Source organism: Anser anser (genome assembly GCF_964211835.1).
Source record: "Anser anser genome assembly, contig: HAP1_SCAFFOLD_530, whole genome shotgun sequence".
Classification (NCBI taxonomy): domain Eukaryota; kingdom Metazoa; phylum Chordata; class Aves; order Anseriformes; family Anatidae; genus Anser; species Anser anser.
In genome coordinates, this window is record NW_028154152.1 from 1 (window position 1) to 27,368 (window position 27,368).

Genomic DNA, 27,368 nt, shown 5'->3' on the forward strand with positions numbered 1-27,368 from the left:
GAACATTAAAACTAAGTTTTACCTGTTGTGTTCTCCCCTAATTCCAGCCCCAGAGATGGATTTGTTAAAATTAACTGGAACTTCTCATCACCTTCAGGAATCTCATCATCAAAAATCATGACATCAACAGATTTATGCCTTTCTCCATCAGCAAAAAAAAGAGTCTAGCGTTGAAACACATAAAGCACCGAATACTTACATCAGTTAATATCACACAGAAATTTTTGACTACGGTAAACAGAATTCTGTGAAATAGGAAGGAAGGGAAAGCATAGGAAGAGCCATATTCTCTGTTCCTTATAAACTGATTGAATCAGAAATATAAAGGTTCAGCACATTACAGAATGAGGACAAGAAAGAATAATTTATTTTGAAAGTCCTGTTGCAAAAATAGTCTATGAAAAAGTTTGTATGTCTAATCAAAATTAAATTTGAAATCGATGTTTGAAAGTTTACATTTTGCTTTATATTAAAAAATATATTTTTAAAAAAGAAATAAATAGTAAGAATAAGAATATTTTTATTTCATTCTATTTAGATTACCAAAGCAACTGAAACAAGCTGAAACATCTAGCATCACTACTGATCATTCTGCAGAATAATCAAGAAGATATTCTTTTACGGAAGCTGAAAGAATAAAAAGTACTAGATTTAGAGTTGCTTCTTACCCTTGAGGTTACATTAAAATCCAAACCCAGCTGGGCCTCCAAATTTTGGGCATAAAAAAATACAGACACATTGCCATATGATCCTCTGTTTCGGTAAGCCATTACTGTCAGATTCCCATGAGATTCACTAACTTCAAAACTAAAATAAAAAGAATAATTCTCAATGTTCACTGATTATGTTCTTTTGAAAAAGATAGTATATTTTTATTACATTTTCACTCTGAATTATTCCCTACATTATAGTTCTCTAACGCATCCTTTTTACCTTTTTTCTCTTATCTAAATTGAATTAAGTAACACGAGGTTTTTGTTTTGTTTTGTTTTGGTTTTTGCTTACATGAATGGTGAGGCTGGAAGAGTTGATGCAGGCTGGGGAGGTTAGGCAAATTGGTGATATAAAAGGACAACAGTGAAAGTAGTAATAAGTAAAAGAATTCTGATTAGATGAATAGTGAATTTTTGTTTTCAGTGTGGGAATCCCACTTTCTAGTTCAGCTGAATTGAATGATTACTTTACCATCTCAAAGACATGGCCCTATTTTTAACAGGAGTTTTACTTTTAGAAAGAAAATGGGCAACACCAATCACTAATTGGCACAGTAAGTTCTTCAAGGAAGATGAGACTTACTTGGTACCTTCCCATTCAATTACTCCTCTTACACCATCATTAGCATCGATAACAATTTGAGAAGCTAAACCTTCCACATCTAAAAGGCAAAACAGAAAGACAAAAATTAAAGAACAATAAAATCAATTTTCTTGATTTTCAAGAATCACAGAAGCATTTATTCAATCGGTACTAATATTACAGTGTCTTTACAAAAAATGTGTAGGAGAAAATGGGAGTGGGCAAGATAACTGGAAAGAGTCCTTACTACTAGAAGTGCAATAATGCGTCTTGAATTAGCACTGTAATATTTAATAATGCATAAAAAAAAAAAAGACTAAGGAAAATGTAGAAAGTTAAACAGCACATAAAACATTAGAAAATAATAAAGTCTAGATTTGCGATGGAATCTTAATTTGTCTTCACTATAAGTGTTTATTACAATGACATTCAATATTTTGCATTTGCCATTCTGAGTATGAGAAAGACAATGAGGAAGAATAATAAATGATTCAGCATTTCATCTTCTATTTGTGCTTCAGTGCCTCATCATACATTCTAATGGCACACCTCAGATTTCACTACAAATACACAACTATTAATTTATTTGTGGGGTGTTCACATACTGTAATATTCTACTGCTCCATAAAGACATACAGGTATTTACAATTAGCCTGAAATCGTAATTGAATACACTGCAGTGTGAAAAACACCAAATAATAGGTTAATGTCAGAAAAGTCTACTAACTTCAGAGACCAGAACTTTACAGTCAAAACTTAATACTTCTCAGAAAATAGGTTGTTGTTTTTCAGACAACCGCACCACACAACTACCTTAACTTACTTGTTTACTTTTTATAAACTTCAACTTACTTTCTAAAACCAAATTGACTTCACCGAGTCTGCCATAAGTATATTATGTTTAGATCCATATACATTTTTCCATCAATTCAGATAAAACTGAACAAAAGTAGAAGATTATTGCCATGAATCTAAGCCTGTCACTATGAGGTAGAGATGACGATGAGCAATAGCTCTACACAGACAACAGAAGTGTTACTGAGGTTTACAAATCCTGAGGGAGTAATGGCAATTAGAGACATTTCTGCTTCACTCCTGCATTTTCTCATGTCACCCTGAAGTCAGATCTGTTCACCCAGGATCTGTAAGAGTTTGCTCACAGACACACACGCGGACACACGTATTTGAGTCAGGCTATTTCTTCTACCAGAAGAATTCACTGACATGTTATGTGAACACATTTTTTCCTTATGACTTAAAACTATTATTTTCTCATTGTAAGTAAAGCTGACCCAATGCAGTGTCACATCAGTGTTAAATGGTCATGGTTCAAGGAGACAGCCAAAGAGAAAGTGAGACTATACAACACTGTTTAGTTTGGATGAATCTTTCATTCTTATATGCTACTCCTTTCATATTTTAGACTCAACTATTCACAAATCAGCAATGAGTCTTGCAAGTTACCTTTCAATCTGTAACGAATTAACTCAGTCACTTCTATAAGCATGCAAAGAAAAGGGAAAAGAGTCAAAGAAGATGTCTGACATTATATAACTAGTCTTTAGTACCACAGGATAATCCAACAGTTCTTAAAGCTAATGACTACTATTCTACTGAATTCTGAAGAAGCAAAATGAGAAGCAGACTAAGCAAATAATAAAGATCATTGCAAGAGTAGGAAAACCATAAAATATGTTTCCTAAAAGTGATAAAAGAATAAAAACAGACTTTTTTAAAAGAGTGAGCAGAGTAGCCACATAAAGTTTTTTTTTTACTTTTTTTTTTCCATTTTGTAGTTTGTAAATGAAAATCAGATGAAAAAATCACCAATAAACTTTTCAAATAATTGTCCTTTCCAACTGATAATTACTAACTCCTCTACGAAAATTAATTTAAATTTTCCCAGAGTTTAAAAAGCAAGAGATTAAGTGTAATAATAAATCTATTTCATATTCTATGATGTTTCTTCTAAATAACCATGTCTCATCTCAGCATAGTTGGTAAGTAAGAGGAATAATGGTAATCTCCCAAGGTAATATAATATAAACCATTAAAAAGGAAAAGTAAAAATAATTTGCTATAAGATGTTTTTACCTAGCTTAGGTGGGGATGACGTTGAATGGTTCATGATGAGTTCCACTGAAGTTAAATTAACCAAGAAGAATTCTTGCACCTCTGGTATATCATCCTGCAAAACACAATCCTGCAAAACACGCCTTGCCGAGGCGACCGGCTCCGGGGCAGACGCGTGCTGCAGCGGAGCGCGGGATCGGGACAGGCAGGGCTATTTTTCGGGCACCGAGCCTACGTGAGGGAGCCGCCAGGCACCGGCAGCCCTCGTGAGGGAGGCTGACGAGGCGTAGGCGGGGCCAGCAGCGTCAGCGTCAGCTCCTCCCCCCGGCCGTTCAAAGGCAGCCCTTAGGGAGCGCGAGCGACCAGGAGCGCGGCGACCAGGGCCGGCAAACAGGGAGTGACGCGGGGGGAGTGACGCGGCAGTTAGCGAGGCAGTTGGCGGGCAGGGCGGAGCGCTCACACCCGCCCATAGGGACAACTCCTCTAACGGCACTCTCCTGTCAGCTGGGCTACAATGGTCTCCACCAGGCACGGTGCCTTCTCTAGGAAGTCAGTGCACACCCAGACCGACTGCCCGCCCAAACATGCGGCAGTTCAGGTCTCCGGATGCGGGGAGTGTCTGAGCCTCTTGCTGCCATCGGCGGGAGGCAGGGAGACTGCTTGCGTGAGGTGCGAGCAGGTGGACGACCTGGTCCGCATGGTGGCGGAGCTTAAGGAGGAGGTGCAGAGGCTGAGGGATATCAGGGAGTGCGAGCGGGAGATAGACTGGTGGAGCGACTCCCTGCAGGACCGGAGGGAGAGGGACCAGGGTGAGACGCCCCAAAGGGGGGTGGACCCCCTGCCCTGTTGCCATCGGGCAGAGGGAGGGGACCTGCGAGTTGAGGAGGAATGGAGACAGGTCCCTGCTCGACCTCGCAGGAGATGCCCTCCCCTTCCGGCGCCGCCTTCCCAGGTGCCCTTGAACAATAGGTTTGAGGCCCTGGAGCTGGAGAGACTGGTGGGTGAGGATGAGGTAGGAAGCCTACCCGGGAGGATGCCTGAGGTGAGGAAGTTGACTCCACGCCTCAGGACTGCCTCCACCAAGAAAGAAAGAAGGGTGATTGTTGTAGGCGACTCCCTCCTCAGGGGAACGGAGGGCCCTATTTGTCGGCCTGACCCCACACATAGGGAAGTATATCATCCTGCAAAACACAAATACAGTACATCCTCTTCTCATTGTCCTTTAAGAAACTTCCACAGAAGTCACCAAAAAGGATCACACAACAAGTCTCTAATATTACTGTGACACTAGAATTCATTTTTCTGTTTTCCTGAAATAATTTTATTGGGTCTGAAACTGATTATCGTGGAAGAATTAAGTAAGACATTATATATCATGAAAAAGATCCTGTGGTGACGCTAAACTATTCTTGCAAATAAATTACTGACCGATTTTAGAGGCATGTATCTCCAGCAATGAAAAAGTATGAGCCTGTAGCCAGCCATGAAGCACACTGTTCTAAATACTACTAGATAGTTGGTAAAGTTTTAATGAGACAACTTTATTACCTTTAGACAGAGGTAGAGCTGCTTTCTGTGACTATTTGATCCCTTGTGATTTTAATATTAAGATTGAAACCATCTTTCTAAATGATAGTGAAATATAACACAGGGCTTCAAATAATGGCTGCAAGCTTTAGTTCCCAAAATATTACCCTTTTGAAATCATACAGAAAAGTACAGAATTAAAGGGTTTAGAGGTTACCTCTAGAATAGTAATATTTATGGCAACTGATGTTTCTCCTTCTTCTAAAATCAGTGAGCCAGAAGCAGGTACATAATCAGCTCCTGGTTCAGCCACAGTCTCTTCTGTCTGATTACTTACAGTGAGCAATCCTGTAACTGTGGCATAAGTAACATTGATAGTACCTGTTTAATTTGTGAGGAGAAAAAAAAAAAGAAAAAAAAAATTGTTTTTCAGTTCTTATATAATGTTCACTGGAATGGATAAAGACAAGAGATCAAATTCTCATCCACAAAATAAAAAGACTAACTGCAAAACAGAAGGATTAAAAGAGTTATCCAAAGTACATTGGAGCTAGTGTACCTTTGTTACCGTTATCAATATGCCTTCAATTTGACCTTTGCTGACTTGTCTGTCTGCATAGGACTCAAAAATCATTGGGTCCAAATGCATCCAGAAATTTGAAGTTCTGTGGACCATAAATATGAAATTGCTGAAAGACTAACTGGGACATCTCATGTACCATTAATATGAGTTTTTGCAACAAGGACACTTTTTGGGAATGACAGATATCTAAGAAAGGCTCTAAAGACAGTGCTGGGAAACACAGATTAATAAATCTAGATACTTTCCTGGGTAGATTGACAAACTTCAATAGAGAACAAAATTAGGGGACACACGGATAAATATTACCAAGCAGAAAAGTTATACATTATAGTTTTGAGAATAAAGCCACCTCTCGCTAATCTGGTAGGGTAAGTCAAGTGGCAAACATAAGGAGTATGAACCTGAAATAAAATGATAGATGAAATTAAAAGCTGCTCTATATGAAATAAAATGTAAGAGATAAAAGAGTCCTAATTAATAAATAAGTAACGATGCTTATTTTAATTCAGTGAGAGATCTTGCACTTACTATGAACAATTATCTTAAAACATTAGTTTACTGAATAGTGTTCAAAGAGTACACTAGAGTATGGACTGGTATTAAAAAATAAATGGAAAAATAGTGTCATTAAAATGTCTCTAAAACTCTCTGGTGTCTCCAGATCTTGAAAAGCACTGTAAATGTTACTTCATTTCAAAACAAGTATGGCAAAAGAAACAGCCAGATTATCACCGAGGTGTAAATATAGTCCAAAAAGGCAAATAGGAAATTATTATACATGTTTTCTCACAACATAAGTTGCTATTTTCAGGCAACAAACACAAGATTCATTTTTTTTTTTCATGAAGCACACTATTGTATTGTAGAATTGAATACTATATAGTTTAAAGGATGTTAATGGATAAATTGATTCAAAGAGGAATCAGAAATTGTCAGAGGAGACATAAATTGAATTCAATGGTCTGGACACAACTTTTTCCATGTGACATTCCTAAGGTGCTGACTTCCTGAAATTCAGAGAAAAAATATGTGGGATGTGTGTACATGTCACTTTTCTCATGTTTTTTATTTTTTCTGAAGAGACTAATGCTTTGAGACAGACTCATTAGACAAAAATATGGTAACCTTAATAGCCACCTGATTGTTACAGCTTTCAGATCCCTTGCTGTATTAATGAGGATTATGACTCTAGTAATAAGTAATATTTAGTTTCCAAGTCTGCAGAAAGAAGCTTAGAAGTTCTGAAAAAAATACCAACTGTAACAAAGATTTTTCCAAACTTTCATTATCATGGCTTTTATTTGCCTAATGATAAGCAAAACAAAACTTCCTTTCTCTTGGAGTTGTTATACAGACCTAGAGATCCAAATTCTCTGTTAATAAAAAGCTGAATTGTTTTGTTTTCTTCTGGGATTAAAACCACCCTGGATGTGGAAGCAAAATTCAAAATTCCATGTGGTTCATCACTAGCTTCTACTGTTAGAACAGCTTCATATCCTTGACTATCCAAAACAGCAGCACCTGTAGAAGAAACTCCTGCAAGAGAATCAGTGGACTGCAGTGAATGAAGTGTTATGCAACTAATATTTTTGTCTTACATTATTGTTAATATTACATTTAAATAACGTTCAGTAGCCATGCAAATACCACGAAACCAAAGCTCACTGAAGTATGTGGATGGTGTGGGACCTACACACATATATATACTTACATTCTATAACAAATAGAAACAGAAATTTTATGCATACCAAGTACAAAGTCACAAAAATGTATTAAAAAATAAGAAAACTTAACAGGCCAGTGCCAAATATCAACTTCCCTATATTTTAAAAGGAAATAAACCATTTTCCCAGGAAGTACCTCCAAAAGCTTAAAACTATATTCCACTTCACAATCATTACATCAATAAACTGATATGTTTTCCAACTATTGCTTTGATGAATAATTTTGCTCATCCCGTTGGGCCACAGTGACTCTCGGAAGTTGATAAGGCACCTCGCAGCAACACAATCCATGTCAAGTTAGTTTGGTGTTTGGACATTAATTTCAGTTTGAAAAAAGGTATTTCAGAACGGATGCAGTTTAAGGCTTCTTTTCTCACTATAATTTTAATGGCAAGAATAAAATATTCTGACCACCTTGAATTCAGGGACAGATCAGTAAGTCTGCAGCTTGACAAGATTGTTTAAAAAGATAAAAATATCTGCATGTTTCATGGCAACTCTATCCATGACATATTAGTAAACTCAGTTTGCATTAAGATTAAGGGAAGAAACAACCATTGAATTAAATAGGCAGAGTTAAATCAGGATTGAAAACCATTTAAGTGTATTTGTGGAGACACGGTGGGATTTATATATACATACATAAGGACCAAGCCTATTTCAATAAAATGTTAATGAACTTTGCGTACTTTGCACCAGCTGCAGTTTGCTCAGTCCTATACCTCCAAAATGAAATAATAAAATTAAAAATATTATATTATTAAATGGTATTTTTAAGATGTAGCTGGCTATAGTTCTGCATTACCTTCTGTTTTGATGTTGTATAGGATGACTTGGTATTCTTCTTTTTCTTCAGGAATATGGTCATCCAGCAGATCAACATACAATGTTGTATTCAACGTCCCCTATTTGTTTTAAGGGTAAATTGATTAGCCATTATTTTATAAAACACAAGTGATATCATAATGACAAGTATTTTGAACAATTTCTTTAAGAAGAGTTAAGTATCAAGAATTGTAAGCTCCCTCCAGTTTGTAAGTCAAAAAGTGAGAAATTAAATAATCAAACCAAGAAAGAAGGACTGTTGAAAAGGCACACTTTTTCTCAGATCAGTTCTAATCACACTATTTTCCTGTAGCCAACATCACTGTTTATGGACTTACCTCAGGAAAAAAAAGTATTCCAGAATAGTTTGCAAAATTTTGTTTTACATTATGTCCTACTATCTTCCACTCAACAGTAACATTTCCCAGTCCTGGAGGAGTTCTTACGATGTGGAATTGTAATTGTTCTCCTAGGAATAAAGGACAAGATGCAGTGTTTCAGGGTCTCCTCTTCTACATGTTGGTTATAAAAATGAGAGGTCAAAAACATGCATCACACAGTTAAAGTATTTTTCCTGAAAGATATTGCTATTTTTGTCAGTTTGAATTTCACAGTAGTTATATACCACATTCACTTTTAATGCTGAAAAGAAAAACCTAAACTTAAAACTCTTCTAGTTTTTTTTTTTCTGTTTTTAGTTCACACTTGGAAATAATTATGAACATATGAGGGAACTTGGTATAGATGAATAACTTAGAAAGGGAATGTTCATGAAAACATGCGCAAACATTAGAGCAATACAAGTCTGTAAACTGTACAAAACAGTAACTACTGTATGTACCAACAATAATAGTAGTTTTCTACAACAGTTCCCTGGAAAGAATACACATTATCTGAACATTTGCACTGTCTTGTGACTTTATTCAATGCATGCAGAAAAAAATGCTTATAATTATCTGTAAGTTCCATTTATGTGAGTTCGAACTTACAAATATGGTCACTGTTAGAAAACAAAACATTCAGAAAATGTTAATAATTTCTTATAATCTCAGAGGTAATCAGTATTGCTGGACAATGTGCATATAAAGGAAGCAAATACTATGGTATTTTGCACATTTATAACATTTAACCCCAAAGGCACTTTAATTAAAAAGAGTAGACCTCTTAGTAGGCTTTGTAAAATGTGGAAATTGTTTTATATTCACAAGTTTTTCACAAAATTTCCATTAAATATTTTAAATGTGGACATGTGAAATTAGCATGTTATATCAACATGGAATAGATCAGTAGGCAATATTTTGCAAAACATTCACAATAGAGGACAGATGGTTATTTATAATAGGTAGGTACATGGCATTCATATTTCATATGCATTTTTCAGGTCCACAGAATTTAAGTTCAACAGCACATTTTGTCCTGCATTGGCTTTCAGAGACATGAAATATGCAGAAATCTACAATTCTGAGATTTTTGAAAACAATACATGAGATTTCTTTTGCTTATTGAAGAATTAACAAAACATAAGATAATGTTATAATAACATTATGCTGCCCAACTAGTCCCTTTGATTATGCAATTTAGAGAGCAGCAACTTAGGATGCTGTCTTGCTATTCTACTGTATTACCTTACAGAATTGTACAGCATTGTACAGCTAAAACTGGCAAGAAAAATCTGAAAATTTTCTAGTTACATTTATTTTTTGTAAGGAAGAGTCAGAGATATGCATGTATATTGGCTACCAATGAAAGAGAAAGGAATTCTTAACTTCAAGAGCCCTTAATATACTTAAATAAAATTTAATATTGTAAAGAAGTAATACAAAAACTGTATACACCCATTTTCAAATACATAAATGTGCTATTCAGCCCCAACATTTCAAACTTCAGTTAAGTCTCAGAGATGTCAACATTGATGTCGACATTGATGTCGACATCTTTGGCTTAAGTTGGTCCATGTTGCTTCTAAGAAAATTAAGGAATTCAAAATTTATTGATATCACAAGGATTCCACTTCTACAGTCAAATATCTGGATGGTAGACTCCCAATTTACAGGTTCCTCTGAGGCTAAATCATTACAGTGTTTAACACTGCACTGCAATCCACTATGTTCTATTTGAGAATTTTGCATATCCATTACAAAGAAATAAAGATTTAAAAGAAAAGTGGTTTCAATGGTTTAGTACCATTGGGAAAACACACACACACACAAATAAGGCAAAGCTTATTTCAATATATCTCTATAAGTTATAATGAATTTTCATTGAAGACTGGGAAAAATGCTTTATGATATAGAAAGCTGTTCCACTATAATCCAAACACTGAGAAGAAACTTGAAGTCATTATTACAGATTCCAAGTAGTTATTTACTGATCCATGTTTCCTACCAGCTTTACCAAGATTTTTTTGGTATTCCTATCCAGAAGAAATGCTAATATGAACACTAATTGATTTCTGAAGATTGAAAGTGTTATTAGGCTAAATTCAATATTTTTTTTAATATTTAATCCTTATCCATACTTTTACATTTCTACATTGTGACTTAATAAGTGATGCATCTCTTACATAGAGAAACAAAGAGGTGGGTATTTATCGCTGTGAAGAAGGGAGCATCAGCCGCTCTCCTCTTCCTCATTACTTTAAGCTACTGCAGTGCATTTTCTTGTAATACAGTTACACAACTGTCGCAGACCCCTGTCCAATAAAAAAATACTACACTTATCCTCAATAAGGTAAAAAATAACATGCACATTGTGAAAACAAAATGTATTCACTTAACAGAAAATTTTCAATAACACAATAACTGTAAAAGTAATGATATTTGGATTTATGTCTGGTAAATTTTGCTTTCGAATGAAAAAAATATTTTGACAAACTAAAATAATCTAAATGCCTTAGCTCTTTTGCTCTTTCTCTATTTCTCCCTTTTTCTCTCTCTTTTTTTTTTAATCAAAGACACTTAGTTCACTTGTTTTGTTTCTGGCTGGAAGGCAATGAACTATTTCTTTTCACAACCTGGAAAAATAATATAATAATAACTATATATAATAATAGAACTATAGCCAAGTACTTCAGTTTCAAGCAGCCAGCATTTGGTAGCATGCTATGAATAACATTTAACCAGTTGAAAGTATTCAGGGACTTTGGGACTGAGACAGTTTGTATTAATTCCTTGTGCTCATTAACAGCTCTTCTTAGCTAATCATATCACATCTGGCTTGGCACAGAATTAACACAAACCATACCTAGATAAAAAACCAAAGGTTATGATGCCCTTTCATGTTGGGAAAACAAAACAAAAAACCTTTGGTTGAGAAAGCCATTTTTCTTCAAACAGAAAATGTAGTGCACACATTAGGGGACAAGTTCCTGTTTTGTGAACTTTCCCTGCCCATCAGTTCAAACATCAGAGAAACGTGATACTGCAATACACTGAGATTCCATCAAAGGCCACCTAAAGCAATCACCACCAGTACTATTATCATCCTATGCAAAACTGCATCAAACTGTAGATGAAACATGCCGTGTATTCTTTAAAACAATAGTAGAAATGTTTAGTACATACCAAATTATTATTGTTCTTTCTCAAATGTTTGCTTTCTCTTATAATTGCTACTTCCCAAATCATCTGCCATAAAAAAACATCAGGTTCATGGGACAGACAAAGGGAAGATGTTACCCTAGTGTTTCTGCAGGAATGTTTTCTAGAATATTTTAAATTCTTTGTAAGTCGCTGATAGATCTGATTTGCTTATGACTATTAGGTGTGTGTATGTTGGCACTCATGAAGCGGGCTGGCAGGAGCCTCGTGCAGGCCAACAAAGAGAAGGGCAGAGTCCTGCCCCTGGCGGGGAGCAGCCCCAGGCACCAGGGCGTGCACCCTGATGGAGAGCAGCTTGACAGAAAGGGCTTGGGGTCCTGCTGGACACTGCACTGGGCAGGAGCCAGCAACATGCCTTGTTACTAAGAAGGCTGATGGCATTCTGGGCTGAATTAGGCCAAGTATCCCTAGCAGGCTGAGAGAGCTATCCTTCCCCTCTACTCTGCACTGGTGAGGCTGCACCTGGAGCACTGGGTCCAGCTCTGGGCTCCCCAGTGCAAGACAGACCTAAACGTACTGGGAAGACTCCAACAGAGGGACACCGAGGTGATCAAGGGAAGGGAAGAGAGGCTGTGAGAGCTGAGACTGCTCAGCCTGGAGAAGGGGAGGCTCAGGGGGATCTCATCAGTGTCCTTCAATACCTGAAGGGAGGGTGGAACAGGACAGAGCCAGGCTCGTGTCAGTGGTGCCCAGGGACAGGACAAGAGGCAGCGGGCACAAACTGGAGCACAAGAGGTTCCCTCTGAATATCAGACAGCACTTTTGTGCTGTGTGGGAGCACTGGCACAGGTTGCCCAGAGAGATTGTGGGGTCTCCCTCCTTGGAGATACTCAAAAGCCTGGACATGGTCCTGAGCAACCTGCTCTAGGTGGCCCTGCTTGAGGGGGAAAGGACCAGATGACCTCCAGAGGCCCCTTCCAACCTTAAGCATTCTGTGATTCTATGAATGCTTGCAAGAGTTCAAAGTACATGTCAGGTATGTGGATATTCACTTCTTGCTGGTGTTCTCTGAACAGTGAAACACAATCATTGTGAGTCATTATCAACTGAAAGCACAAAGATGGAAACTGGCATTAAAATTTGAGCGTGGTCAACACAAAGAACACACCTTCACAACCAATAACAGATCTTGAGGCTGTATGGAAGCTTATAATTCCTGCCACATTGTCACTTGCCAGAATAATCACTGTGACAGTGTCAAAACTGGGCAAAATTCGACTCCCTCCTTCAGTATGGACCAGGCTGATTTCAATACTTTCATCATCCTCTGGCTCTGGATCATCTATAATGGGCAGCGTGACCATCTTCTTTGTTTCACCTACAAGGAGAAGAACGTATACAACCGTGTGTCCACTTGGAAACCACCTTGTTAAAAGACTCAATCATCTCATTTTGAAAATAATTAAATACATAAAATATATTAAAATTGCATGAAACAAACTTATTTACCTTTCTGGAAGTCAGTGAATGTCATTATGAAATTTTATCTAATTACTATTGATCAGTCACATTAAGCCAATAAAACGATCACATCATTAAATATACTATGTAGAAATTAATTATATAGGAATTATTTCGGAGTGCCTAGAATTCTTTATTTTCATTACAAATTCTATGACTTTAAAATTTAACTTAGAAAAGGGGAATATCATTCTTGAAAAAAAAATAAATTGCCAGGTGCTAAGCTCTCCGATGAACCATTTACACAAGGGTGTACATTCAATATGAGTACATTTACTGAGCCAGGGAATGCATTGAAATGGGATGACATTTTGTTAGTTCCTTGCCTTTGGGACTATCAAAGAATAATAATGTAAGCAGCAAACACCGTTAATCTCTAGTCGCTATATATCCATTAAAATTTACAACACAATCCTGTTGTTCAGTGCGTGTGCATAACCCAGCTGTGTTTTATGATCATTAGAATATCAATTTACAGAATACATATGTATTTCCTGCTAGATTGTCTTTCAAAATACTTCAAAATCAGTTTTTACTAAACTTATAACGGGTAATGTAATTACATGTCAGCCTCACAATCATTGCCAGCAGCCATGCCTTACTATTCAGATGATTTATCAAGCTAGCACACTAGAATCTTTACTACGCACCTGGAAATTGCTTTCAAAATATCAGTTCGATTAACTCAGACTTTGAAAAAATAAAATACAGCATAAAATACAGCATGCTGCATGGTACTTAAGTAATGTCTGAGAGGGACTTGTTTGTCCTGTTTGCAATTCTTTTAAATATGTTCTGTTATGTTACGTTTAAATATGTTTTGTTATGTTACAATATGATCTCAGAATTTAAAGAGATGTCATGAAAAATTAGTACTGTAGTGACCGAGGGCTAACAAAAGACCACTTAGGCCTGATTCTCATTTCCATTATCCTTGCTGTAACAACTATCTTCGACTTTATTAATCCTTACTTATGTGGTAAAGGAAATCTTTATAGTGCAATATTTATACTGCAATATTTCTTTAATAAAAACCCTTAGGTATTTATTGTGCTTAGATATTTCATTGTGCTTTGCTACCACTGTGTGTGTTCTGCAAGATAATGCTACATGCTAATGAACAACCATACTCTTTTGCACGTGTATCCTTAGCATTCAGGAAAATTTAGCCTAAGAAGAAGATATCAGTTGTCAAAACATCCACAGTATCGTGTACTTGTCACGTTCTTTTTTCTTTTTCTTAGTTTTACAAAACAGAAGCCAAAACGAGAGCTTGTCTCACCTTCAGCAAACACCAGAGTCTCACCGACACCTATAAAATCCAAGTTTGGAGTAGCAGTCCCACCAATGACACGCCATTCCACTGTCACTTGTCCCAGGCTGCCTTCTGTTCTGTGTATCATTAGCTGCACGTTGGTCTGAGGACGTTCCTCTACTTCAACATACAGACCTTTCTCTGTTGCATTGGGACTTACACTGTAGATCTTAAACACTCCAAATGCGTCTCCATTCATCATTATGATAACTGTGGAGGTATTTGGCTGTCCTATGGTTGGTTGGTTTTTTGAGCTGGCTGAGACGTTCATCAGTTCTGCTTTCAAAAGGGTTATAGTGAATCTCTCATCCAGTTCTGGCAGGCTGTCAGGCAGTATGGTAACTGTTAGATTTGCAAACTCTTCCCCTTCCTGCATTATGGCCCACTGTCTTGTAACAGGTTCATAATCACTGCCAGCGATGGCTTGTGTGCTGAAGAGGGCGAATGCACTGGTAACGTTTTTCTTGTAGGTCCGGAACCCTGAAGTGTTGTTAGTTAATGGGCTGATATCTGACGTCAGCCAAAGGCAGAGAGGAATCCCTGAGGCACTGGAAAATGTAAAGGCTGAACATGCTTGTTCTTTTAGGCACTGAGCTGCACAGGAATACACAGGGTCACTTGCTGCTGACACATTCACTCTGGTCTTGGATGGTTTGTCAGGAATTCCTTGTACAGGAGGCTCGTAGTAGGCCAGGATATCCTGACCTTGCTCCACAGCAAGAGCTACAACGTCAGTCTCAGAAGTGCTGTAGAAAATCTGCAGCTGACCAAATCTTCCCTCACTAAAAGACATTATAATAAAATAAAGTTCTGTTAGTTGACAAAGGATGTCTAATATTCTACATGTTTCTGGGTTAATAATAGAAGTGAACAAAATCAACTGACCCTTTCTGAATTGCTGAAAAATTCCAAATAACACATCAAAATGCATTCCCTTTGAAACTAGTACCAGAATAACTGAGTTATCTTATTTTTTTGTGGATAGCAAGTTTGATTATTTATAGCTTAGGTAGTAGTCTGTTAAGAATGCATATTTGTAAACATTTGGTTCTAGGAGTTAACTTAGTCTTCTTCAGGACTTGGCAGCTCTCCTTACTTGCAAGGAAGAAAAAGCCGGTGACACCCAGACTTATCATCCTTCCTCTAGGATCACATGCATAAAACCTGTTTTCCTTCTCTTATTTTCATCCTGTAAGGGCTGGCCATTTTGTCCTCCTGTTCAAATCACAGGAACAGGCTACCATGCAGGTTTAAATGATTTGATGATTAAACGGACAAAATGAATAGTACACTGTGTACGCTGAGTTTACATTGTGCATTTCAATGTATACTACGTTTAAGTAATTTATGTAATACACAGACATCTACTTCAAAAACAATGTGTTTGAAATGAAAATACATTGAGATGGCAGATCAAAGAATTGATGCACATATTTTTATGAGAGGAGCATGAAATTTGACATTATAGTGAAAACAAAAGTGAAGAATAAATAGTAATTACAAATAAAGCAAACATTATACAAACCTTCGCCTGACTGTTATGTTTGCCAGCAAATTTCTTTCTAGTGGCTCCTGAACTCGATATAAGGATTGATGAAAGAAAACTGTGCCATAAGGATTATCATTGGCAGGTATTATAATACTTGCCACGCCATCTAACCCAATAGCACCACCATTGGAGGCCTGAGTTAATTCTACACGGACAATCTCAAAGAGAAGAAAAGAAAAAGAAGTAATGCAGCTAGACAATTTGTGGTTTTTCTAACAATAATTACAAGCAAAGTATAACATGAAATTATAGCACCTTCCTGCCGGAACATTTCTTGTTTTCCATCATACATATTTCTAGAACAAGTCAAAATTAATACCATCTTCAAGGAAGATGTAAGTGCTTGACTTACTTCTTCTATTTCTGGAACATCATCAGCCAGGATTTCCAATAGTAGCATCTGAAAGGCTTCCCCAGGGGCAAAAGTAATATTGCCTGAGGCAACCTGCAAGTCCTCATCAGCAGGGTGTCCACCAATGGTAGCAACCCACTCAACAGTAACGTTACCAAGTGTCCCAGCATTGCGGATTACTGGCAGATTTATGGGTACTGATCCAGATTCAGGCTCCTCCACAGTAAATTCGGTCATCTGGAACACTGAAGTGCAGCACAAAGAGGTGTATTTCATTAACAGTAATATTTAAAATAAAAACACCATCCTAGTTACTGAATTATATATTTTATTTCACTTGATTGCATTCATTTGCACAATTAAAAAAATGTTAATCAGGTTTAAACTTCAAATTGAACTTTCAGTATCATTTTATCTGCAAATAAAATTGGCATGAAAATTCAGCCCCCACCCAAGAGTTTATTCCAACGTATCCATTGTTCAAGGCTAGCCATGATCTAAGTTTTTAGAAGACGGTCAGAAGGTAATTTTTCCCAGTGAGGAAATTTTTTATCATTTTTTATGTCACGTATGGAAAAAATGTGTCAACATATTCCATCTAAATTGTTTCAAATATAAGTCTTTCTTGTATAAAATCTTTAGTTGTTAAGAATGAAGTTAATGAATTATCCATGTGGAATTATTTACTTTTGTCAATTTCCTTTACATTTTGCTGATAAAATGGAATAACTGAAATAAAGTAGGGTACTAAAGGGAGAAAGAGTAAGTCAAATAAAATGGCTGGAAAACATACACCAGAAATACTGAAATAGAAAAAATAAATAGAAAAGATAAATTTCTAAAATGTCATTAAATTTTTGAAATTACCATTTTTTTCTCAAAACCTGTGTAATGAAACTATTTTTGGAAAGTGTCCACAATCCATTTTACTGATAATGATAGAAAGAAGAAAAACTACAATAACTAACAACCAGAACATACAAGAATGCAATTTAAGTCATATTTGTACTTTCCAATTTCCCCAGATATTTAAACCTGCTTTGCCTGATTATTTTGTAAAACAATGACACTGCACTATCTAAACAGGTTTTGGCATGTAAACTTAAGCTTCAAGCTATTGCAGAAATGCAACATTTAGAATAGATAAAAAAATACAAATTAAATTAAAATCCATCCCCATTAGGAGACTCCAAAATCCACCTTCGTCTCACAAAATCTTGATATATAAGTTGACTGAATGCTTCAATTTCGCTATATAAGGGCACCATTTGCCCTTACTTACACGTTTTAATTTAGTTTATCTTATTTTGTCCTTTACTGTGTTCATCCAGACTTCCCTTTTTGTATTCTGAAAATTTTTATTCCATTGCCCAGTAATAACTCACCCACAAATCAGCAGATTGCTACTGGACAAGAGAAAATATGCAAATAAGACTCATTTACCAAAGGATCCAAACGGGTCATCAGAAGCCTCAATGGTTATGACTGCCCTCGTCAAAGATCCAAGCAAGGCTCCTCCTGTCGTTTGATTCAGCAGCTGAACATAAAAGGACTCCTCAACTTCAGGATTGATATCATTAATTATATAAATTGGCACAGCTTTACTTGTTTCTCCTTCTAGTAAGACAACATCTGATGAGGCTACACTGTAGTCCTCACCTAGATTTGTACATGAAAAAATAACAAAACAATCAAAACACAGAAGAATATTAAGGCATTCTGGTTCATTATGAAACATCACTAATGTTTATCAGCACTAATATTTATCTGTTCTTTTTGCATTCCCTTGTGTTCATATGTTGGTGTGTTTTTTTGTGTTTTTTTTTTCTTTATCTTCATACCCAGAAAATACAATTGTTTATTTCCTAGTGCCTTTTAGATATCTGGATGGATGAAAATAAATCTCATCTTGGCCAAAACAGAGTTTACACTGTCAGTCCAAGAAGCAATTACAAAAGGTCCATTATTATCTTCCATTGAGAAGATCACACAACTGTGACATTTCTATATTTGATTTCTGATAGTTGTCTGGCTTTCCAAGAGATAAAATGAAACAGAAGTACCTTTTTCAAAGGAGATTTTACTAAAGGACATAAGGTCACTCCTTCCCTCGTGGAGCTTTTCAGGGATCACCTGAGAGCTTTACCTTTCATTTGCAAAGTAAAAGTCTTCTTGAATTGTGCTTAACATTTGTCTGTTTCACAGAGGAGTCACCAGCTCTCAATTTCCCTCCAAGAAACTCAAATAAGCCATGTATGGTAGGTTGAAATATGTACAAAGGACTAAGTACTAGCTATATATACTACTACAGGATTTTTTATTTTATTTTATTTTTTTGAGAAAGTGAGTGGCCACCAGGGAAACAAACAGCCAATTCCTTTCCTTAGTTTTCTTGCTAGATTCTTCAGTGATGATATCTCTGAGTTTTTTTAAATTTGATGTAAGGTCTCTTCTATAGGACCTGAATTCCTGTCTCCTAAGTACACTCAGTAAGTATCTCACACTTTGGTATTTTTTCTACTTGTTTTACTAGACTGCATTCAATACACACTTGCTTGCTTTGGTTACTCGAAGCATACAGTATGCTCTTTCTGGTTTAACACAGAATGTGTATTTCTGCTATTTTGATTTCTTACCAGCTGTTGCAGTTATTGGCATAGCTTTGAATTTCACAGAAACATCTGCAAAAATTCCCCCAGTTCTGGTCACGTTAATGATTGGTCCAACATAATTTTCAGCAACTCGCACAGCTGAAGCTGAAAGCTGAAGTGTTCCAAAAGCATCATCATTGGCATTGATAATTACATGAGCTATAGTCTCACCCACTGATCCAAGACGAGGAGAATTTACAACTGAAATATGAAAAAAACCTCTTAGAGCAAGCCTGAAATGCCTCCTATATATGGCTATACTGTTCATATACATACACCTGAGTTTAGTGGATGGCCACTACTAGCTTTCAATAAAATTTTCATTTTAGATTTGGACAAAATATAACTACAAACTGCACAAGCATATTTTTGATGTTTGAATTATATTATGTCAGAAAATCCACATTCTTACTAACTTATTATTCTACCCTGCTGTGGAGCATACAAAACACCAGTTCTTTGAAGAGGTGAGGTACTAGCAAAATTACTTATTTATTTGTCCATAGGACAATAGAATTTTACACTAGCAATGATGAACTATAAGTAACCTTTCAGTTTCCCAGTAGAATTTTTTGTAGTGTTTCCCTTAAAAATCAAGATTAATGTGGGAGAGTCATGGGGGAGAGGGAAGGGAAATTAGGCATGCCAAGAAGCTCTTAAGCATAAATAAGGCTGTAATGACCTGAATTTATCTGATCGGGCAAACATCCTCTACGCTAAAAAGCCAGCATGAAGCTGCAATTCTACACCACTTAATGTTTAAAAGGCTTTTTTCGCTTTCAGTAAGTGCAACTAGCTTATTTCCTATCATTGTGCTTTACAGAAACAACAGGTGAGCAGGTATTAGCACACAAAACCAATACAGTAATACAGTTGGCCTAAAACACCTGGGATAAAGCAGATGCAGAAGGGAGAAAGAAATGTCCACCCCTGACAAAATTTTGTGGTAAAGGAAATATATGCTGACACACAGAATCTTCATACTTAATGTGAGATACTCTGACATATAACTTACAGGATTCTTAACTATACAGAGTTAGGCAGAGGTAAAATTTTACTGTAATTTCAATTGCTGCATTTTATCCTATTAAATATAAATATTAGCCTACATATTTAAGCTTTGGGTTTACATATGAAAGACACTTACTTGGCCGATCCTGTACTTTGTCGATCAAAACAGTATTGTTTAGCTCCACAAAAACAGATTCTGACCTCTCAGGATCATAATCATCCAAAATAGGCAAAGATATTGTGGCTTCGCTTTCATTGGCTGCGAAGATCACATAACCAGTAATGGGTATATAATCTTCTCCTTGTATTGCTCTAACAACATCAGGTGGAAGAAAGGGTGACTTTTCATCATCACCTAAAGTTCTGTATGTAACCACTACTGTACCAAGAAGACCACCAAGCCTTACTATTGTCAGGGAGATATTTTTTGTTTCTTCCTCAACTTTTATTGGTCTGTTTCTCTCAGAAAAGATGAACAGTCCATATGGATCATCATTAGCTAAAACTGTTAATGTTGCATTAGTGTGATTTCCAAGACGACCACCGGACACATTGATGATCAAAACTGAAAACACCTGATCCAGTTCAGGCACGTTGTCAGGAGAAACTTGTATGGTAATATTTGCTCTCACTTGGCCAACATCAAATGTTACATTCCCATATGCAGAGACCAGGTCTTCTGTAAGATCACAGACTATGACCCAATACAGAGTCACCTCAGACAGGGCCCCATGAGTTCTCACAACCTAAGTGGAAAACACAAAGATTTATGTATTTCTTTGTACTATAAGAAAGAAGAACATAAAAGTGTAAAATGGCATACAGCAAAGTCACAGAATCACAGAATATCCTGAGTTACAAAAGATCCACAGGGATTATCAGGTCCAACACCTGACTCCACACAGGACCACCCAAAATCAAATCGCATGTCTGACAGAGTAGTCCAAATGCTTCTTGAACTCTGGCAGCTCAGTGCTGTGACCATGTCCCTGGGGAGCCTGTCCCAGTGCCCGACCACCTCTGGGTGCAGAACCTTTCCCTAACCCCCAGCCTGACCCTCCCCTGTCCCAGCCCCATGCCGTTCCCTCGGGTCCTGTCGCTGTCCCCAGAGAGCAGAGCTCAGCGCCTGCCCCTCCGCTCCCCTCGTGAGGGAGCTGCAGGCCGCCATGAGACCTCCCCTCGGCCTGCTCTGCTCTGGGCTGAACAAACCCAGGGACCTCAGCCGCTCCTCATACTTCTTGCCCTCTAGACCCTTCACCACCATAGTAGCCCTCCTTTGGATGCTCTCTAATAGTTTATGTCCTTCATATATTGTAGCACACACAGTGCTAGAGGTGAGGCTTCGCCAGCACAGAGCAGAGCAGGACAATCCCTTCCCTTGACCATCCAGCATTGCTGTGCCTTATGCTCCAGAACACAGTTGACCATTTTGGCTGCTAAGGCACACTGCTGGTTCATATTTCTCTTGCTGTCAAGCAAAACCCCCAGATCCCTTTCCATGGGGCTGCTCTTCAGCCTCTTGTCCCCAGGCCTGTCCGTACAGCCAGCATTGCCCCTTGCCAGGTGCAGAATCCAGCACTTCCTCGTTTAACTTAATTCCAGTCAACTGTGACCTCTCCAGACTCCAAGACTATTGAAAAATTATTGAGAGAGGTCTTGCAATGACATCAGCCAGCTCTTTCTGTACTTTGGGATTAATCCCACTGGACCCCATAGACTTATATGCATCCAGCTGGAGCAGCAAATCCTGCACAAGTTCAAAGTTGGCTGGGAGTTTATCATCATCACAGTCCTGAAATTCAGAGCTTTGGGTGTCCCCGAGCCCATCATTGGTGTTAAAGACAGAGGCAAAGAAGGCATTAACCTCTGCTTTATTGGCGTACTTATTTGTGAGGTTACCAACCTCAACAAGTAATGGATCAATGTTTTCTCTGCTCCTCCTTTTGCTGTTAGCATACTTTAAAAAAAGCACTTTTTGTTGTCCCCACAGTACTGGCCAGCTTCAACTCTGAGTGAACATCACCTCTGTAGTCCTTGTTCAACTGACCTTGCTTCCAATGCCCACAGATTTTCCTTTTTCGCCTAAATTCTAGAATAAGATCCCTGCTCAGCCAAGCTGGCCTTCTGCCCAGCTTGCTCAACTTCTGACTCTTTGGAATTGCCTGTTCCTGTGCTCTTAAGAGGTGTTACTTAACTAACCAGCACTGATGGACTCCAATACCTTCAAAAGCAGGTTCCAAGGGGACCTCACAAACTAGTTCACTGAGTAGTCTGAAGTCTGCTGTCTCCATAGCTAGGGCTGAACTTTTGCTGGCAGTTTTCCTCCTATTACCAAAGATTTTAAACTCAGCCATCTCATGGTCACTATGGCCAGGACAGCCTCCAATCACCACTTCACCCACAAGACCCTCACTGTTTACAAGCAACAAATCTGGAGGGCACCTTTCTTAGTCAGCTTCCAGAGTAACTGTACCAACAAGTTATTGTTAACGTGCCTCAGGAATTTCCAGTACCTGTTTGTATTGGCTGTATGGTATTCCCAGCTAACATCTGGGAAGTTGAAGTCACCCACAGGGACAAGGGCAGATGACCTAGAGATATCCCTTAGTTCATTATAGAATAATTTGGCAATGTTGTCCTCCTGGCTGGGTGGTCTATAGCAGACTCCCACAACAACTTCATCTTATTGTTATAACTTATTTCCATGTCCCTTAATCCTTACCCGGAGGATCTTAAGCATGTCATTGCCAACTGCAAGCTGCACACAATCCAGCCCCTCCATTATATACAGTGCAAAGTCATTGACATGATGAGTTAAAAATAAACTAATTTTAAAAACAGTGTAATCTTTATCATCTTAGCTTTGCTGTATTTGTTGTGTCATCAGCACTTACTTTAAAATATTCATACCTCAAATGTAAACAAGTAGAAGTAAATTTAAACTTATATAAAACATTTTAGTTTTAAGCTGAAAGATACACTTTAGAAAGTGAAGTATAAAATGTCAAGACAAATGTACATGATAAAGTTAAGTTAAAATGCTGTAGACCTATTATAAAAATATTGCAGAATGCTCTGTAAAATAGACATAAAAGAGGATTGCATAGCAATATGAGACCCAAAACTTTCTAACCTGCAACATAATATTGCTATCTCCATCTTCAGGCTCAGTTCCATTTACCGAGAGTGACTCAGTACTGAACTCAAAGACGCCATGAGCATCATCAGAAGCCTCAATAGTCACAACGATGTGGGATGCAATTCCCAAGCTGGCTGTAAGTGCAAGTGCCAAAATGAGTTATTTTTTTATACCATCTTTTCTTAAAAGCTAAGGAAGTTTGTTACAAAAAGCACACAGAAAAGCATAACTGGAATATTTCTGCTGTTTTGCATTTTGTGGTGTGTTTTTTTTTTGTTTTAAATGTGGAATAATTATCCACATGGATAAGGAACTCACTTTCAATAATGCAGTCCTGGCAGCCCTTCTATGGAACAACACTCCAAAGCAACATATAAAATGCAAATATTTTAAGAGAGGATCAAAAATAAAATTACTTGTCTAATTAAGGAAAATGAACTAGAATTTAGGGTAGGGGAGAGTTACGTGGTAAAACACAGTGTAAGCAGTGCAGACAGGACAAAAGCAGGTACTATTTTAACTGAAGCTGGAACAAAGAAAAAGCTAGTCCAGGAAATTCTACTACTGTAATGATCATCTTGTGTGAGATAACTTGCTGCTTAGAAAGAGAAAGAGCCTGGCATTTTAAAAAAAATCTGGAAACACAGAAGAGGAAACAACACTTCCCAGGAAGTTCCAAAAAGTGGTTAAACCACAGACTTACTCTCAGGTTCAAACTGAACTCCTTTGTATTTTCAAATAAAACAGAAAATCAGGCTGTCACTGTGGAATAAATTATTTGATTTCGATAATGGGTGCTAACACAATATTTTCAGGTCTCTAGGGTTTAATTCAAAATCCGCCATCATTAGCGTTTCCCTCATAGTAGGTGCTTTTGTTTTCATCTTATTTCTGCATATTGTATGTTTTTAATTTTCTCAAGATTAAATTATCTTTGTTTTCTGTATGTTGTGACAAAAATAGACTTCAAAAATGAAAAATAATCAAAGCATTCTTTTAGAAAAAAAAGAGCTAACACCACTTTTTATTAAGAGTATTTTTGAGATGCAGAGATCAAAGCATAAAGCAAGTGGCAAAAGAAAGTATCAAAACACACAGTCAGGTAATTTTTAAATTACCTTAAATTTAAAAAGTTTCTCTCCTCTTTGCTCTCCAGAAAATTTTACAAAATTTACAAACAAAGCTAATTTTTCTAACTACTTCTGGAATAACTACATTGTGTTCTATAAAAATACAGCTTTGAAGATAGAGAAGCTGTTATTTTCTGTATTACGGTTAGTATTGACTGTTGTTGAAATTAAGCCTTTTTTAAAATGGGAAAGAATGTTTTGACAGGACTCTATGATATATCTCAAACCACAAGCAAAATAACACTATGATAAACTGTGTCAGTAGTGTAGTTCATGAGGGATATTACAGTTAGCATAAAGAAATAAAGATTAATCCAAAATGCTTACCATGCTGATGGACAGTTGGAAGGAAGAAATCCATGTTCCCATCACCACTACCACTGCCATCATTTCTAAAGAGCTCAGCAACTTTAAGATGACAGACATACAGATATATACACATATATACATTTATAAATCAGAGCGCAAGCAAAGAGAAATTTAAACTATTCTGGACAACAGGAAAAAAAGAGGGAAGCACTCTAGGAAGGTATCAACTTTGCTTCTGAAAGTGTACAGGAGTTCTAATAAAGACTGAAATATTTACATATGCCACCTCTTACTTAATTTATGACATTGGAAATAGCAATGGGAAGTCAGAATGAAAGAAAACACATACACATAGTTTATCTTTCCTCTCTTTCCCTCTTTGTGTCCCCATTTTGTATTTCCCCTTTCTCACTCCTAACTGAGGCTTGTCATGGAGGAATCTAAATTGAAAAAAAAAAAAAAAAAAAAGGTAGGGGAGACGATAAAGTCCCTCAAGCTCCTTATTCTAATATTTTCTCACAAAGTGAAAATGTTGGGAAAATCTGCAGAAAACTTAACTAATGGGGGCTTCATAAGCTTTGTGTTTGTGTTGGAAAGGCCAAAAAGAAGGCTCATTTTAAAAAGGCTATATAGTTACTGGATTACTAAAGTTAGTTGTAAATTTTCTGTCACAACAATTTGAAAGAGAAAAGTTTGACTCCTTTTAACAAAACAACTATTCAACCAAAAAGACAAAATACGTGAAAAGTCTCAAGACTTTACCAAAAGAATCACTGAGACCATGTTGCACCATAGACACATACAATCATAGCAGAGAGCTGGATTAATTCAAGGAAATCTGATACATCCTCCCAGAAGGGACCACACTTGCAATTTCTGAATTGTTTAAAAAAATAACATCAGTTTAAAAAAAAAAAATCAATTTATGGCTGTCAGTGTTTCTAATTACTTTTCCCTCCAACAAGCTTTACAATCTCCGTTAAAATTTTTCTCAAATGGAAAAAAAAATCTGTAAGGTATTCAGGGGTTTATGTGGCAGCACCACTATGCTTTGCCGTCCCTTCAGACTAGCCCTTCAAACCAATAATTCTTTCAAGTGTTTGTCTTGTTCTTACAGACAGTTATCTACGAGCTACCTCTGCAGCTACAGCTCAGCAAACTCCCTATGGCCCTCAACATCCACAGCCTATTACTGCTATAATCCATTTGACCTATGTATTGCAGTTCTTCTGATTTCACTCATGTGGAAGAAAAAACAAAACAAAACAAAAAAAAACCAAAACAAACAAACAAAAACACAACACTTTGACTGTTTAGCCTTAAATATTTTATAAATATTCCATATTTTTGAAATGCAACATATTGCTAATATATTTTTGCATTATTTTAGTTCTCATTACCAACCATGAAGTTATACAAAGTGAAAAGCAGCAATTGCCTTTAGATGACCTAACAGATGGCAGTGATACACTTTCCCTAATACATGGTAATAATATACTTGCTATGGGATCTGGTTGTTTCCACCAAGGATTAAGAAAAGAACTGAGGAACAGTTCTTCCCTACGAAAAAAGACAGCTGTATGGGGGTGGGGATGTAGAGGTGCTTTTTGTTTGTTTTCAGAAATAACATAGAAAATAATGCCAAGAAAGACAAGATTTTTATGAACGAGTAGAGGTCATGAAAATACAACTAAGGGACTGATATATGTGCCTTACCTCCTCCCTCTGGGTTCAACAGCTCCACTTTAAACGTTTTTTCTAATTCAGGAATAGTATTATCAGTGATGTTAACAGTAATGTACTTGTATCTTTCTCCTGGCTGAAATTCCAGTGTACCCACAACAGCCTGCAATATAAGAGCTCTTCATATTTTTGTTCAAGTCTAATGTTTTCATCCATATAAAAAAAAGAAACAGAACCTTCATTTTGTCTTTTTCAAAACATCTACTTTTCCTCACTTAAGCTTTAAAAAAAAATCTGAAAAATCTGTTTTACAAAAGAAAAAAAAAAAGAAGAAGACATCTAAGTTGACATACTGGTGAGCATCTGCATTCATGTACATTTTTCTTATTTTTCTGCACAAATGATCAGTTGGACAAGCAAGTGCAGATACATGCAGGTTATTTTGCTAGGCATATACAAATCCCAGTATGTACAAGCATAATGTTAACCTGTACATGCACTTGAATAATATGGTCTGTAACAACAGCAAAACTCACAAATTGCTACACTGAAAACTCTGTTAAGAAAAAAAAAAAAAGTTCAAAACCAGAGGCTTTTCCTAGACAATGCAACTTACTGCAGAGAAAAGAATGGAGAAGTCACATGATGTATATTTTTAAGTGAATATTACATATCCATTTGCCACATCACCTTGTAAAGTAGTCTTTCTGTGAAAGAATCATAGCTGGGCTAGAGCAGTCAAACTGAAAGCTATCTCCACGATAAATAACTCTAATTAATTCCAAAACAATTATACCACCTTGGCAGTTGCCATACCTGATAATCTTTGGGACTGAAAGCTGTGACTGGCACTGTTCTGTATTCCACCAGAACTGTTCCAAGAAGGCCTTGTGCACGAACTACCAGTAATCTGACGTGTCCAGCTTCTTCTTTAATAGTAATATGGGGCACAGAAGAGGCTGGAAGAATCATTTTATCACCTGGCTGAGGAGGTGGCCCCACAGAGAACTGGAGCAGACCTGGAAGACAAGAATTACTACTTACATGGCTTTTCATAACAAATTTTAAAGATGATAAACAATTTAAATAAAGTGATTGATAACATATCTTGTGATGGTTCTGAAATTAAAAACCACATATA

At 36.9% G+C, this 27,368-nt stretch overlaps 2 protein-coding genes across 2 annotated transcripts; both read right to left on the reverse strand.

The window, feature by feature from the left end:
- Positions 1–36: 36 nt before the first annotated feature.
- On the reverse strand, positions 37–15,211 carry LOC310890474 (adhesion G-protein coupled receptor V1-like). The gene is made up of 10 exons (XM_083852828.1): positions 14,371–15,211; positions 12,736–12,945; positions 8,367–8,497; positions 8,009–8,108; positions 6,836–7,015; positions 5,114–5,277; positions 3,391–4,550; positions 1,297–1,375; positions 669–807; positions 37–164 (listed from the first exon to the last, which is right to left on the reverse strand). The coding sequence occupies exons 1-7, from the start codon at positions 15,194–15,196 to the stop codon at positions 4,509–4,511; spliced, it is 1,653 nt and encodes a 550-aa protein (XP_083708954.1). The 5' UTR covers positions 15,197–15,211; the 3' UTR covers positions 37–164; positions 669–807; positions 1,297–1,375; positions 3,391–4,508.
- Positions 15,212–18,908: 3,697 nt separating this feature from the next.
- Positions 18,909–26,893, reverse strand: LOC310890475 (adhesion G-protein coupled receptor V1-like). The gene is made up of 5 exons (XM_083852829.1): positions 26,261–26,893; positions 24,563–24,643; positions 23,100–23,239; positions 20,103–20,712; positions 18,909–19,156 (listed from the first exon to the last, which is right to left on the reverse strand). The coding sequence occupies exons 2-5, from the start codon at positions 24,594–24,596 to the stop codon at positions 18,924–18,926; spliced, it is 1,017 nt and encodes a 338-aa protein (XP_083708955.1). The 5' UTR covers positions 24,597–24,643; positions 26,261–26,893; the 3' UTR covers positions 18,909–18,923.
- Positions 26,894–27,368: the final 475 nt, after the last annotated feature.